The sequence below is a fragment of the Tachysurus vachellii genome, chromosome 2 (assembly GCF_030014155.1).
Source record: "Tachysurus vachellii isolate PV-2020 chromosome 2, HZAU_Pvac_v1, whole genome shotgun sequence".
In the NCBI taxonomy this organism is placed as follows: Eukaryota; Metazoa; Chordata; class Actinopteri; order Siluriformes; family Bagridae; genus Tachysurus; species Tachysurus vachellii.
The window spans coordinates 24,589,107-24,605,749 of NC_083461.1; the positions used below are offsets into that span (position 1 = coordinate 24,589,107).

At 39.7% G+C, this 16,643-nt stretch overlaps 1 protein-coding gene across 3 annotated transcripts in view; it reads left to right on the forward strand.

Annotated features, from left to right (window-relative positions):
* The first annotated feature begins 2,458 nt into the window (after nucleotides 1–2,458).
* Nucleotides 2,459–16,643, forward strand: part of prkg1b (protein kinase cGMP-dependent 1b) — a 127,016-nt gene continuing 112,831 nt past the window's right edge. For 2 of the 3 annotated variants that reach the window (XR_009647942.1, XM_060863975.1), the window contains exon 1: nucleotides 9,893–10,419. Coding sequence is in view for 2 of the 3 variants with exons in the window: in XM_060863975.1 (XP_060719958.1) it covers nucleotides 10,112–10,419 (308 nt within the window). In the remaining variant the exon portion in view is untranslated. Of the gene's footprint in view, nucleotides 2,994–9,892; nucleotides 10,420–16,643 lie in introns of those variants that run through there. The other variant, XM_060863976.1, reaches the window with a different exon arrangement.

A 16,643-nucleotide genomic window follows, 5' to 3' on the forward strand; every position in this document is an offset into this window, starting at 1 on the left:
GAACCACTGTTAACAGTAGAGTAATATACAAATATACATCGACATAATTACTAATTTAATGAATAGCACTAAAAATAACAATATAATATCCATCCATTCATTTTTTTAACCATTTGTTGTACACAGAGTTGTGAGGAACCTGGAGTCTATCCCAGGGCACTTGGGGCACAAGACAAGGGAGAGGATGCCAACCCTCACAGAGCACAATCACACAAACACACACACACACACACAGCCTGCAACATATCTTCAGCCCACTGGGAGGAAACCGGAGAACATGCAAAGTCCACACACACTCAGGGCCAAGACAGGAATTAAACCCCCAAACACAGAGGTGTGAAGCAAACAAGCTAACCACTAAACCTCCATGCCACCCAAAATCTAAAAGGAATAGTAAATGATGTAAATAAAACTAATATACAAACATATAGAGATCATTTAAATCTATAGAAAGGTTTTCTCAAACAGCTTCTTTTATTTCTCAAGGCTCTCATTAACTCACATTTCTTTTCTCTGTCTTATGACTGTGTAAGCTAATGCAGGTCCATTCATGCTGTTGACCCATAACTGTAAATCTCTATTCACACACACACACACACACACACACACACACACACACACACACACACACACACACACACACACACACACACATGCACAGCCTTTCAGCAGCATCCAAGCAGTTAATGCTCGCACTCTCTCCTCTTTCTCCTCCTCATCCTCCCTCTCCATCTAGATGGTCGGATGGAGATAAACATTATCGATTTTGCAGCATCCTGTCTTCGCATTAGAGGCCCTCCACAGTTCCGACAAGAGAAACTGTATGCATTACAGGAAGGCCGGTGACTAATGTCTGCCAGGCTGCCAATGAAAGCTGAGCTCACTCCCCGGAGAACACACACACACACACACACACACACACACACATACATCAGTACATATACTCACACACACACACGGGATGTGAGATATGAACTGCACTTGATTTTTGTGAATCAGAGCCAATGTGACCTGCTTGTAAGGATGCAGCCGTCTGACAGGAAAATAACAAAAGAAAAAAACCTGGTCGAGTCTCAATTATTGGAGCATAAGATGCATCCAGAGGAGCTCAGGTCCAGTGTGTTATGAGAGCAAGCCTCGGGCTTTACAATGAGCTATTTTTTAGAGGTCACATGGGGAAATGAGGCAGAAGGTTTCACCATACCAGTGGGTTTGTAAAGATTAACTTTGGTCAATGTTTAGAGCTTTTCAAGCACTCATATTAACATCAGTGCACATAGTATGAGATGGATAAGAGAATAGGCAGAAATACATAGAGGTGGCTACTAGGAAAGCTTCAACTATAGGAATGTATCATCATCAGGGTGCGACAGGGCGTGACGTTACCTAGAGTTGAGCATCTATTTCTGTCCCTTTTAATGCAAGACACTACTGGCAGTGTCCAAATTGTTGGATAAACTGCATCTATAAAATGTCTTCTCTTAATCCGGTCACAAGATTATTCAAGCTCCACCCACTTGGCCCATTCACATCATGTCATACTGTATGTACATCACTGAAAAGCTTGTTTAAATCAATACAAATACAGATATGAGGCATTCATGTTTTTAGAGAGGTTCACGTTTCACAGGACATGTGTTTCGGATTACCAAAGGGTAATGAACTAAAGGTTCACCAGTTCATGGTTCTGGTACTTTAAAATACCAGCAGTTTGTTTATAGTTTGGGAAATTGAGTCAACTAAAGGGTTTCACATGTTTGCAGAGGCATTCTGATACAGATACTGGTACTGGTACTGATACTGGTACTGATACTGTACAATCCCTAATGACATTAAATAATATAAATTATTTTAACACTCACAAGTCTCTAGTTTCTAGATGATCTGGATTAATGATTGTTTTGAAATCATCTCAGTAGTAAAAAGTACCAAACCTGGTGAACAAAAAGGTGAATGCTGTGAATTTCAAATTTGTATATCATGTATTTCTCTTGCTGGCTAATTTACTCTAAAATTGAAATGATTCCCAGGGCTTGTATTTGCCCCAATGGATGGATTTTAAATGATTTTTTAAAAAGATGTCCTGTTTAGACACGTTGATGCGCCCTTGACGCAAAGTACACTGTGCTCTCTTGATCTCTCAGAGTCTAAGGCAAAGATGAAATTTGCCCCATTGAGCTTCCTGTGTATTGATTTCTATCTCAGTCTTGGACGTGTCAAAGCTTTCAGAGTGTACTCAGCCGGCTGACACATCACTGGCACAGACCGGAGCTCATGAAGCATCTCTTCTTCAGCATCACATCCACGTCTCCAAGTCTACAGAGAGAGAGTCGGGTTACGCGGAAGCACGTCAGCCTTCATGTCTTAAGTAAAAGCGAGCTATTTCAGTCGAGTCTTTTAAAGTGCACGACTTAGTCCGGCTTAGTTTCTCAGCACTCAGTATACAGTCGCCGTTACAATACAGCTGTTAATTAACTAGGTGCGTGTGTGTGTCGGGGAGGATGATCACTGCAGTTCATTTCACCCCCTGGTCTGTTTGTATTAAGTGAATCTGGACGCTGAAGACTCTTAACGTTGAGCTCTCTCTCTCTCTCTCTCTCTCTCTCTCTCTCTCTCTCTCTCTCTCTCTCTCTCTCTCTAACTCTCTCTCTCTCTCTATCTATCTATCTATCTCACGCGCGCCCGCGCGCTCGTACGCACCTTCGGCACCGGCACCGAAGTTCCAAGATGAGTGATCTGGACGAGGATCTGGCCAAGCTGCTTGTGCTAAAGGATGAGAGGATTAAGGAGATGGAAAGACGACTCGGTGAGAAGGAAAAGGAGATCCAAGAGTTGAAGAGGAAGCTGCATAAATGTCAGTCGGTGTTACCGAGCGCGCAGATGATCGGGCCGAGGACCAGGCGAGCTCAGGGCATCTCAGCAGAGCCGCAAAGCTTCACCTCCTTCACCGAGCTCACAGGAGAGGCTTTTCGCAAGATCTCCAAGTCTGACAGGCAAGTGTGATTGCTCACAGACCTCAGGGTTTGAGCACAGGGAAGAATCCTGGGTCATTAAATCACCATGAAGGACGTTTTAATAACACAAGTTGTGTTCAGAACTCTTATTTATTATTCTTATTATAATTATTTTACAGGATTTTACTTTAAATATTTAGACAGAGTTAAAGCAGTGCATTGGTTTACTCTAAAATAATATTTTTTTCATGTGAGTATGGTATGGTAAGAATGCTCATGTGCTGACCTTGAGTTTAACTTTATGTGCTTGAGAACACTTGCCTCACTCAGTTCAATGGTTATGGCTCTGTGTAATAGATCTGAAAGTCATATGTTTAAATTCTTAAACATATTTTAAGTTATTGAGCAAGATCCTTATCCTTCTGCTCAGCTCTGTTGCATCAGTAAATGGACTTAATCATATTTGTTATAATATTATAATATATGTTTTGTCACGGCTGATAGCTTTGTGGTTAGCATGTTTGTCTCGAACCTCTGGGGTTGGGTTTGTGATCTGAACCTCCGCTATGTGTGTGTAGAGTTTGTAAAGTTTGCATGTTCTCCTTCTATTTAATGGGTTTCCTCTGGGTACTCTGGTTTCCTTCCTAAGTCCAAAGAGCAAAGACATTTGTTTTAGATGTAGGCTGATAGGCATCGCTAAATTGTCCATAGTGTGGGAATGAGTGTGTGTGTGTGTGTGTGTGTGTGTGAGAGAGAGAGATAGATTGTGTCCTGCAATGTGGTGCCACTCCTTCAGGATGTCCCCTGTGTTGTACCCCGAGTCCCCTGGGGTAGACTCCAGGTTCTCACTGACCGTGTGTAAGATAAAGACTTTAAATGCTTGGATGGAATTTACAGTATTTTATTTTACTAGAGACAGTACAGTAATGTACTACAGCAAATACCATAATGTTACTGCAAGGATGCCTCTTATCATTCAGACACGTCAGGACGTCATGTTTCCAATTCATGTAAAATTTACAATTTTATTTTCTAGTTTCTTAGAGTTTGATGTAAACATTTAGATAAATATCAAATAATTTCTCACAGTCCCTGCGATGGGTTGGCACTCCGTGCAGGGTGTATCCTGCTTTGATGCCCGATAATGCCTGAGATAGGCACAGGCTCCCTGTGACCCGAGGTAGTTCGGATAAGTGGTAGAAGATGAGTGAGAGTGAGTGAGAATTTCTCACAGTGGGAACACAGGTGATAAATAAGACCTGAATCACTACACTTCACTTCTCTTAACTTTTTCAGCTCACTACAAGCTTGAAAAATCCTCTACATTTATTATGTATAAAAGTTCACTTTCACTGACTGCATGTAAAAGATGTAAGCCTTTATAACCTACTGGAATCTTTATTTAAAGGCACATTATATTCACATTTCAAGGTAAATGCTACATGCTAAAGATAAAGAAGATGCACCATACAGTAAGTATAAGTTTGGTAGAGTTATTTCTGAGAGTGTAACGTTACTGCATACGACACTGCAACGTTTCTGCTGCTGGATAAAGTTTACAATGGCACCTTTAGCAATCAAACGTGTCAAACTTTGCTTTACGTGTAGCCATTTATTTTCCATATGAAAAACCCACGTCCTGCTCCATTTTTAGCTAAATATCTGCCTCAGTGCCCGGCGCTACTGGCCACAGATTACAGACGGATGCTCTTTCAGATGTGAAAGCCGTCTTTGTGCACTTCTCCCTCCCTTCCCTCTCTCCCCACTCATGCACAGCTTACCTCCTGGATCCTAACCTTGCTGAATATTTAATGTTTGCTGTTACATATTTAATGTCAGATGAACTTCCTGTGCAATTTGTTAGGCTTTATAATGCCTAGCCTTCCTTACTGTACATGCAACCTGGATTCCAGTTCATGAAAATCTTTATTTAAAGAAAACATACACTGTCAGTTGCATGAACATTATTTGATAGCATTTTTAGTTTGAATATAATACTCCAGACTCTGTGTTTCTTATTAAATCGAGAAACGTTTGCAATGTATTTATTGGACGATTTTTAGAATTCAGTCTAATCTAGAGGTCAGAATCTTTATTGCTGTAAATTAGGCTTGTTATGCACACCACATATTTGTTTTACAGTCAACACTAGCACTGTATTTAAGTGTTTACTCTATAAACCTGTTGAGTTTCCCCTCCTGCCTTTAATAAAGCATTCATTTAGAGCCACATCAAGGTCTGAGATCAGTAAGTTAATAAAGATATAGGAAATGTTCTCATAGCTATGTTGCTAGGTCTGGGGTAATAATCATCATTAAACTGTATTAAGAACACATGAAGCTGTAATGAATAGTTTTCTATCTTTATTTTATGTCAGTTTCATGCTAGTTTATATTTGAACCACTAGATGTCGCCAAAATTATATTAAGTCTGTAGAGCATATAAAGTGAAGACTGTGTAGGAGTTATAGAGTTTTACTGGGTTCATAGAAAATAAATAGACAATAAAGCTAAATTGTCTTTTTGTCAGCTGACGCAGTATTTGGCTGACGAGAGATCTTTTATTTTTTTTAATCACACAGTTAGAATCGCACGCTATCTGTAGGAATAAAATTGAGCAAGAATCTATTTCCCATCTGTAAAAATGAGACCTTTTTCTTCCTTTATGTTCTATCAGATGCTTCATATGTGAAACTCCTGAAAGGTTCTACATAGAAGCCTTTTTTTTTCAAACAGAAGAACCTTACATTGCTTAGTAGCCTGTAAAAAGATTCTACATAGAACCGTAAAGGGCTTCATTCACCTTTAATGGAGTTCTTTTCATATCACAAACTAAATCCATCGTATATAATATGATATATTCAGTTCACATATCTTATCTTATGAGCTTCATTTTTAATCATAAATAACATGACACAAATAATAATAATAATAAAATAAACAAACAAACAAACAAACAAATAAATAAATAATAGTAATAATAATAATAATAATAATACCTACATTAATACTGTAATAGTGTATGAATGTAAAAAATAAAAAAGTAAAAAAATATATATATTGTTAATGTGGTCAAGACTAATATTAAGTTTTTAAATGTATGAAAAAAACCTGTCATTAAAACATTAACCAAAATCTCACACCAGCGTTAAAGATCAACATCAACTAAACCAAAGTTTACCCATTAAGAACCTTTTTGGCATGTTTTTGAAGCTGGGTAAAGTAAATCACCGTGGGGTTTTATATTAAATACAATAATAAATCTTTTTTATTTATTTATTTTTTTTTTGGATTGTTGCTGCTGTTTGCTCCTCTGTTCTGATCCTCTAGTGATCAAAAGTGAAAGAGGTTTGTTCTTGTAGTCTGACGCTGTTGGACAAATTCATCATGCAGCGTGGAAAAAAGTCGCAGACTACAGACTATGAAAACTAAATCATGATATTAAACATAAAGGAAAGAAAGTGAAAGAAAGCTGAAGCTTTTTCTTTATAAAAAAAAAAAAAAAAGCAAGCCGTTCATATTCAGCTGATGCGTGAAAAGCATCACAGTTCTGATCTCTTTGTCAGTCTGTGCTTTGTTACCAAGTCAGTAGAGAAGACAATGTAAATATAACAATATGTTGATATCAGGTTTTCAGGAGTAACCAGTAGTACTGAGTACTGACTGATTTCAGTACCCGCAGATAGGCATCTGCTTTTTAAAGTGTTGAGCATTGTAGCCAATCACAGAGATGAGCACATGAGTGCTGTGGCCAATCAGAGGAGGATCAGGATCCAATCAGGATCCACTCACCATATAAAATAAAGCAGAGTTGTGTTGATTATTGATACTGGTGGGACTGGTCTGGAGGTCTGGAGGAGAAGTGGTTGGTGGAATGGATGGTGTAGACATTGCATCAGCTAGAAGTTCTATAGTTGTAGTGATGATGCTGTAATTGTTGCTTAGGTGTTAATTACATGGTATCGTTGATATACAGTATTGTAAAGTGTTAACTTCTTAAGCAAACATGAGCGTCTATCAAACGTAGGTCAGAGAGATACCATTCAAATTCAAGTGAATTCTTCATGTACATAAACATACACAGTACGACGTAGTGACGTGTGTTTTACGACCGGTCCTTATAATATAAAAGTGTAGGTGCAATAGAGATAAAGATAAATAAAAGGAAAAAGAAACATAGATCTGTAAGATACAAAAGAGATAAAATAAAATATAATAAGAATAATAAAATAAATAAATAAATAAAAAATTAAAAGATACATGATAATAAAGCTAGAGTATAAACTGTAGCCTGACAAGTAAACACAGTCTTGTCAGTACAGAAGAAAAGGACATGTTTGCATTTTAGAAGAGTTTGCCTCCTACACTTAGCCCATGAATTTAGCACTCCTTTTATAATCAACACGCTCCTTGAAAAGCTCTCGAGTGTGTCCAGTGCGTTATCTTGCCAGGACAGATAAAAGGCTCCTGGGTTTGTAACGCCGGCCCTGGCTGCATTTACATCACATCTTGTCGCGACACTTTGATGTGCTCCCCAGACTCCTCGTGCATCTTCAGCGGAACACCACGGCGCCCTAATTGTCCTGTAATTCACCGTAATGAATGGGATAGATTCAAATTGGAGCTCTTATGGAAATGAGATGAAAAAAAAAAAGGGGACTGTCTAAATTCTAGGAAAAGAAATTGAAACATTGCTATTTAAAATACATTACGCCATCCAGCATGCACAAAATTGTTATAATGGACACTTCAAATGATTGCTACATCAATCACGTTAGAGGTTGGTTTTAGCACCTAGGAAGAATATTTGGGAAAGGTTTGTGTTTCAGAATTGTCAATGTATATCATAGTCAAAATATTTCCTAAAGGTCCTCATTTAATATACAATATCAATAAAGTGCTAATAAAGTAAAATTATCACACAAAATGTAATCTTTTTAATTGTTTTTTTTTGCAGTCTACAATGCTTAATAATACTTTAGTCAACGATGCTTTTTATATATAGAACCTGGATATATAATTGGAAGCCCTAAGAGAAGCATGGTGGCTTAGTGGTTAGCACGTTCACCTCACACCTCCAGGGTTGGGGGTTCGATTCTGCGATGGGTTGGCACTCCGTCCATGGTGTATCCTGCCTTGATGCCCGATGACGCCTGAGATAGGCACAGGCTCCCCGTGACCCGAGGTAGTTCGGATAAGCGGTAGAAAATGAGTGAGAGTGTGAGTGAGAGCCCTAAGAGAAGGGTTTTAATCCAAAAAGCCTGTCATACCCTCTTCATACCGCGAGAGGGAGCATTTGTTCCTTTTTTCAGACTATTTGTTCTGATTTGTTATGGTCTTCTGGATATTGCAATTCTACACTATTTGTAGAACTCATTTCTATATGGTTCTAGTGACAGAATTAAATGAGTAATTTGCAGATCATACATACACACACACACACACACACACACACACACACACACACACACACTTGTGAAATGGGAGGAAACCCAATAGAGATCCTGGATGAAACCCCTCTGTGAATGGGAAGAAGATGCAAAACCATTAACACAACACAACACAACACCTCTTGCTGCTCCAACATTCAACACAACACAAACTGTCACATTTTTTAACTAAATGTATAGATCTTTGAATAATCCTGATTGTTTAGTCTGTTTCGCACAACTGCTATGAAATGAACCAGGTGGGTTTGATGCTTCTTGCACAGATGATTCATTGGACTTCTCCGTAGCATGTACGCTGGAGATCAGTAAAACTCCATCTGTTTAGGGTAGTGCTGGTGGAACAGCATGTTTCACCCAGGGGTCGGTGGGTAACAGCCGAACGTAAGCGGCTACCAATGGACTTATTTCCAACACTGGAGGAAGTTTCACACACACACACACACACATATATATATATATATATATATATATATATATATATATATATATATATATATATATATATATATATATATTTATAGATGTCCATTTTTCATAGCTCCTATCCTACAGGGTCTTGGGGAACCCAAAGTCTATGGACAATCACACCTGTATTTCATCACATCTACATTACAGCACAGTGAAATTCTTCGGAGGTTGGGGTCAGAGCACAGGGTCAGCCATGATACAGCACCACTGGAGGAGAGAAGGATAAGGACCTTACTCAAGGGCCCAACAGTGGCAGCTTGGCAGTGCTGGGGCTTGAACTCTGATCCTCTTTAGTCTCTGGACGTACCTGGAGGAAACATGGGTGAACATGAAAACTCCACACACAGGGTGAAGATAAGAATGTACTGCAGGTGCCACTCACTTTCAGTCAGCACTATGTTATGGTGATGGTCGATGTGGCTTTGGGAACACTGTGGGAAAACTGGGAACGATGTGGACATCCACCATGGACAAGACTTGTACACGGATTCACACACTCATATCTAGGTGAACTTTAGTGTTGCGCATCTGATTACTACTGTAGCATGTTTCTGGAAGGAACCAGTAGAAACATCATGCATGCAGTAACATGATCCATGGATCAAATCCAGGAACGTGGAGCTATAAGATATCCCATGCATGCAACATTTAGGAATATTAGGACAATATACAGTATGTGCTAATGATGAATTAGTAGATGTTTAAGAAACTTTTGATTGAGATTAAGATTGCTATGAATAAATGATGTCTTAATGAAAGGTAAATTCCCAAAGCCATATGAAACGTAAGATCTGAATGCGTGCAGTGAAATCTTCTGAACCAGCAGCATCATCATGCATCCCAAACTTCACCAGCTGGTCCAGTGTGAGCTCGTGCGAGTGTAACAGGTTTCTCAGACAGACTCAAGTACCCAAGAGCTCCCATTGGCTCACTGCTGTCCACGTGCGAGCTCTGATTGGTCGTGCGCCGCGCTGGAGGAGACTCGCGCGAACGCGTTACTCCAGACGGAGTGTCTCGGCATTCCGTGAGCGCTCGCGCATCCGAGCGGTCCTGTAACTTTGTGCTGTGCGCGTGCGTGTTTTGTTTTTCTCCCCGTCTGCGATGCGGATCCGTTTGCGCTCGTGACGTGTTGCGTTTATTTCCTTAGTGGCGCTGACGTGCGCGCGGGATCGTGGCAGGTTGACAGCGTTTGTTGCGTGTGACCCGCTCAGGCTGTGAGCTCGGAGAGCATCAGGGGAACATGGGAACCCTGCGAGATCTTCAGTACGCCTTGCAGGAGAAGATCGAGGAGCTGAGGCAGAGGGACGCGCTGATCGATGAGCTGGAGCTCGAGCTGGATCAGAAGGATGAACTGATCCAGAAACTCCAGACTGAGCTGGATAAGTACCGCTCTGTGATCAAACCGGCAACACAGCAGGTCCAGCAGAAGCAGACCGATCTCCAGGAGCACCAGAGGACCAAACGCCAAGCCATCTCAGCCGAACCAACCGCCCTGGACATCCAGGATCTCAGCCAAGTCACCCTGCCCTTCTACCCCAAAAGCCCAGAGTAGGTCTCCAAATCAACCTTTCATACATTCACACTGTCCATGCGTATATACGTGGTGTGTTCATAAATCCTACAAATGAACAGAAGTTTTATAAAGTCACAGAATCAAACGCTCGTTTAACTCCTACAGAACTTCCTACGCTGTCTAGATGCTCGTACAGGTGGTGTGACGGAGCAGCATAAGGTCACTGGGTTCATCCTGAACTACAGTGCGTCCTTTTTTTTTCTCCACGTTACTCCCAAAAACCTTCTAGTAGATCTTTGGGTGGTGGATTCTGAACTTTTGAATTTTATAGCTGAGTTTCTTGTACAGAGTCATTTAATGAGTATAAAACCACATATATTTTTTTTTATAAAACTACGTATTTATTATTTATAGCATTCAACCTGCACAACACTTACGCCGCTTTATCGTGTTTTCTTTTATTTCCCACTGATTCCTGAAGGTTCTTTTTAAACACCTTGAACCAATTTGACTAATTGGTCACTTCAATAAGGGTTTAATCCAAACATCAAAGCATCAGAAACACGATACAGTCTATAAATAATCATTTATTATGGATTTTGGATCCATTGTGTTATGTCGATGTTTGTATGTTCTTTGGGGTTTTCTCTACGTTCTCTGGATTCCTCCACTGGTCTAAAGACCTGTATTGTATCTCTACTGTGATGAGATGTCTAAGGTGTCCTTCAGTCCTCTGGGATTGTGAAGGAAAAGCGCTACGGAAAATGCTGGATGTTATTATACATATTTAAAGAATGACAATATTTAATATTCCTGTCTTCATCCACAAAAGTGCACTGAAAAACTACCTGGAATTTATTGAACAGATAAACAGGACAGGTTCAACAGGTTTGAGAAGCACTTTGAATTGCTGTGAATGTGTTTTAGGTGATAAATATCCCATCTAAGGTGATGCATTATTTGTAGAGTTTCTTGGACAGGTTCAGGTTTCAGTGCTCTCCTGATAAAACGAACGAATGAAGCATTTCCACATTGTGTCCACGCGGCACTGATTATTTCGTTGGCGATATCATTGTAGCTTTGACGTCAGCTCTTTTTCTTTTCTGTCACTGGGACTCCATTGTGAAAGCTACACAACGTTTAGTGTTCAGTCAGCATGCACACAGCTCTTTAAATGAATAAATAAGTATCACAAATAGTTACAAAGGGGTTTTATGTGACGATCTGAATTCTTCCTCGTACTTCATCCCGCTTCACCGATGACCTCGGCATCAAAGTTCAAGCGCCACAAACAAGTGTCCTCTTCCCACTTCAGCTCATTCATGCTAAAACAGCTATATGGGACTAAATGTAGCTTTAAAGAGCGAATAATATCACAGATCTTATGAGATACTGTAGCATCATTCAGATAATTATGTGACATCCTCCTACCTAAAGTTCTCTTCAAGTGGGTGGATTATAATGACACTGATTAAAGAGAAAAGTGGTCATTTCTGCTTATTTATGCTTCGATAAACATGCGGTGGCTTTTAGCGGTTAGCACATTTGACTCATACCGCCGAGGTTGGGGCTTCGACTCTTGCCTCCAGTTTCTGTTTCCTCTGTGCTAGAGTTTCCTTCCCAAGTTCAAACACATGGGATGAATGATGTCTCTAAATTCACCTCTGTAGTGTGTGAGAGTGTGTGATGGGATAAACTCCAGGCTAAACTGTGACCTGTGTAGGAAAAGTGTTAGAGAAAATGGCTGAATGAATAATAATAATAATAATAATAATAATAATGCAGGCAGGATGTGCAAGGCAGATATTTATACAGTATGTGTGTGAGCAGGATTACTCAGCCTCTGTCTGCATTCAATCCTCTATTTCCTTCATTCCCCATTTTTGCACTCTCTCTCTCTCTCTCTCTCTCTCTCTCTCTCTCTCTCTCTCTCTCTCTCTCTCTCTCTTGCTCTCTCTCTCTCTTGCTCTCTCTCTCTTGCTCTCTCTCTCTCTTGCTCTCTCTCTCACTCTCTCTCTCTATCTCTCTTTCTCTCTCTCTCTCTTTCTTTCTTTGTATGTGAGAGAGCATTTTCACAACTCCCTGTGCCTGCATGACATAGATACTTACTTCCAGCACAGAGTGGAAAGCAATATTCTTTTCAGCTCTGGGCAAATGCAATCTGTTCTTTTTTTAAGTTTGTGCTCTTTCTTCTAACACGGTCTGGAAAGCAAACGCTATTTTGCGTTCATTTGTTCAGATCTAGTGCATTTCTTGTCTGGTAAAATATGCCAGCAGATAATAACAAAGTATTATTATGAAGTGAGGAAGAAAGTATTGGATAGAAATGAACACGGATGGATGGATGGATGGATGGATGGATGGATGGACGAACGGACGTTTTGAACCAGATAATAATTACGTAACGTCGCTGTGCATCTTATCTTTCCCAGGACATTGTGATGTCTGTGCACAGATTTTATTTTTCCCAGCCATTATCTATCTTTGAAACTATTTTTGAAAATGCGTGGGTTGGAATATATCAGAAGTTTTCCCTTGGCTTGTGTCACAGCGAGAGTTTGTGGTGCCTGGAGCAACAGTGTGAACCATTTTAGAGGCTATTGTTTTTTTTTTTTCCCAGTCAGAGGCTTAACAAGGCTCCTGAGGGACCGGACTCTCAGATGTTGAATGCATGCGCATAACTTTACAATATATTTAATGTATATTTTTCTTCTCTTTAGTCTGGCATTGTGCTTTTATTGGCATTCAACTCACCTTTTCCTGCACAGGTTAAGATTAAGAGTAAAAGGAGTCCTTGGGAAAAAAAAAGTAGTATTCGACGTAAGATCTCTCAAGGCCTCTGGAAAGGTTTTTTCCCCTCGGAATGTGTCTATCCCTGAGAGCATACTTTCTCCTTATAAGGTTGTTTGACTCTCTGATTTCGACTCTCTGGCTTCACACACATAAATCTTCTCAAACAAAAGAGTGGAAGTGAGGTCAAGAAATGCACCCTGATCACGAGTGGACCGGCAAACAGAGGACGATTACAGAGCGTAAGCACGAGCGCAAGCATCCTGACCAGCTAGAATTTCTGAAACTATTTGGCTTAGCTTATTAAAGCCAGACTCCATGCTGCTGAAACATGGCATCTGCATTCCTCTGAGCTCTAATGATGCATCTTCATATCAAAGACTTTTATTTGATATTGTGGAGCCTGACAAAAGGTGACATTTCGTTCGCCGTCTCCATGGCCACCCTTGTCTCAAAGCGCGCTCAGTTTGGACAGGCTGGTCTTGAACGATAGCCACCTCACGAGTCCGCCAGCTCAAAGAGGAAGCTTTGGCACTTGGCCGCGCTGTCCTTTCTGATCTCGCTAATGAACAGGAGAATCTTTGACGTCTACAAAGGCCTAATGAAGCGCCAGTGCCAGCACATGCCAGCTTGTTTTGGTGCTTATCGAGCATCTGCATGCATGAAATCTTTCAGGAGTTTCAGGAATGCTGGAGAAGGGGAAACTTTTCATGTATTATCCTTAGCTGTTACTCTAACGCTATAGAGACAGCCGTATTCCAGAAATTTGAAAGGTATCTTACTGACAGGATATGATAAGAAAATTTATCAGCGAGAGCACAGAGTACAGAATAAACCCATAAATCACCAGCCAGCCCTCGTTCAGGTCAGTCTAACACAAGGGCCCGGATTCTGATTACAATCTCTCTGGGACATTAGTGATTAAATGATTTATGGAAACTTCATTTGCAATTTAAAGTGTGCTATCATATGCCCAATCTGTGACACTCAATCTTTATAACAGAACATTTGAATGAAATTTAGATTTCTTTTATTGACCCTGTGATTTGGATTCGACAGAAACGTCTAGAAATTGTCAGCATTAATGACGATGGGCAAAAATACTCTATCAAAGAAGATTCCCAATCACATTCCCAGTTTTCCTCCTAATTTGGTCTTGGCTAATTCCCACCAGTTCACCGCCAGCCCTCAGCTACCACACAGAGAGGTTGAAGAAGCCAATCACATGCTTTAATGCTGTAACACACTCCGACGAAGGCACTCTACCCTCTTCCGAATACATGAGCTCACAGATGCCCATTATTGGTTGGTGCTGGGATTGACAGCGTGCCATCCTTCCTGTCCAGAGAGCACAAACCATTCTAAATCCCGACCATGCAGAGCTGTCAACACATGACAGTATTGTCTTTGTTTAAACTCGTGTTGCCTCCATTTGGAGACTCTCTCCTTTTAAAGAAAGAACCTTTACTACATCAGTGAACAGTTAAATGATCCATTATTATGGCAGATCGTGTCTTTGTGTAGTGTCCTGCTAGAGCATGTTCGGTTTAAGCTCCTTAATTCCACATACATTTTTCCTTTACTTTATACTATACTGTAATAATTAACACGTTCTTAGCTTCTTCTCTTGCATAAATATTTAGGTGATATTAGGTTTGCTATTGGATTTGACCCAATATCGAGCAGCATACTGTCAGATATTGTACATATTCAGTAGGCGAAATTATGACCAGATTATAGAAGTCAATGGACATAATTCAGTACCAGGACATTCTGATATCATGAGTCTGCTTTCAGCACAGGAAGTGCAAAGTGCAGTTTGCGGTCATTTGTTTTGTATTCAGACTTTTCTAGTGTCTCAGGCCAGATTTGTGGAAATAATCACGTATTAGATAGTGTTTTTAAAATCGGCCTGTTATAGAAAATTAATGAACATCTTCTGACCAAGAATTCAACACTAGCTATGAGTTAATTGTCTTTTTTGTATCTATACTGCCGCACAGTTATCTTGCCTATAAGCAAGAAAAAAAAACATCTTCTAAAGGAGAGATAATAGTTGTTCTGCTTTTTAATTTTTTTATTTTTTTTTATCTCTATCTGTAATTAAAGTCTGACTTTGTTTGTGTCCATTGTGATGAACGGTTGCCACAAGAAGTCTCAATTTGTACGAATCTGAACGAATTTAATGATTTAGTTCTTTCAGAGAATGTTATTTTAAAGTTATCTACTTTTAACTTGACCTTGGGGTAAAAAATAATTTCAGAGATTCAGATAGACATCACATGGTGATAAGAGAGGCCCTGTGCTGATTTGTCTACACAACAAAAGCTTCGGAAAAACGAACACAATAAACACAATAAACACAATAACACACTGTAAATAAAGAGCTTTGTGAAATAAAGTGTTGTTAACCCTTTCGTGGTCAAGGACCACCCTCTCTCTCTCTCTCTCTCTCTCTCTCTCTCTCTCTCTCCCTCTATGATAATATAAAATCAGTCCTTTCATGATTACATGATTTTGTATAAATGTACAAAAAAAAATCATAACACAAAACAAAATGATTCCAGACTCCCATCAGGTCCGGGTGTGACTTATGACATCATCATGACCCACATTCAGCCAGAGCCGTCTTCAAACTCACATATGTTAAAACATGTGTAGAACGATCAGAAGTACATCCATGTGTCTTCACTGGAAGGAGATTAAAGGCAGAATCGTTTGCTTGCAGTTCTACCAAATTCAAAGAACACAAAAGAAAACATATGAAATTTGTGTAAAAAAAAAAAATGCTGCAGCAAAATCAAACCTTTTTGGCCACAACGATCACAAGAAACTCCTGGAGTATGTGAATTAGGTTTATACTGTAGTTCACACTGCAGACATTTTAAATTTAATGATGTGAAAACACACCACATTTATAAGTTTATTACTATTACATCTAGTCTTTCTTTAATTTGGTGCCATTTTGTCTCAAAAATACTTGAAATAATTCCCTGGGTGATTGTTAACTCTGGCTGAACAAAATCCTGGGTTATGTTGTTTGAGGTTTCACACTGCTCAGACTTTACCTGGGATTAACACTGAATCCTGTCTCTTTATAATCTGATGTTTCAAACTGTACTTTCGTAACCCTGGTATTTGCGAACTTCTTATTTGCATTTTTGTGTTGTCGACAGCCATGATCGGATAAATACATTAAATAACGGCTCATGTCCTTTTTGGGTGTTTTAACCCTCCTGAGACACACAACAGCCAAGAAAACAAAGACATTAAGACAAAAGAATTAATAAAACATCATCAGAGAACAGAGGCCTCCAGCAGGGGCAAAACACAGACCCAAATGCAGGAATAGTAAAGACAAACAGGGCAATGTATTAAAAAATATCAGAACTACAAACACAAGGAAATACTGGAAAACAAACAAGATAACAAGTACAAAACTGAAACTTACAACAGGAGATGAAAACCT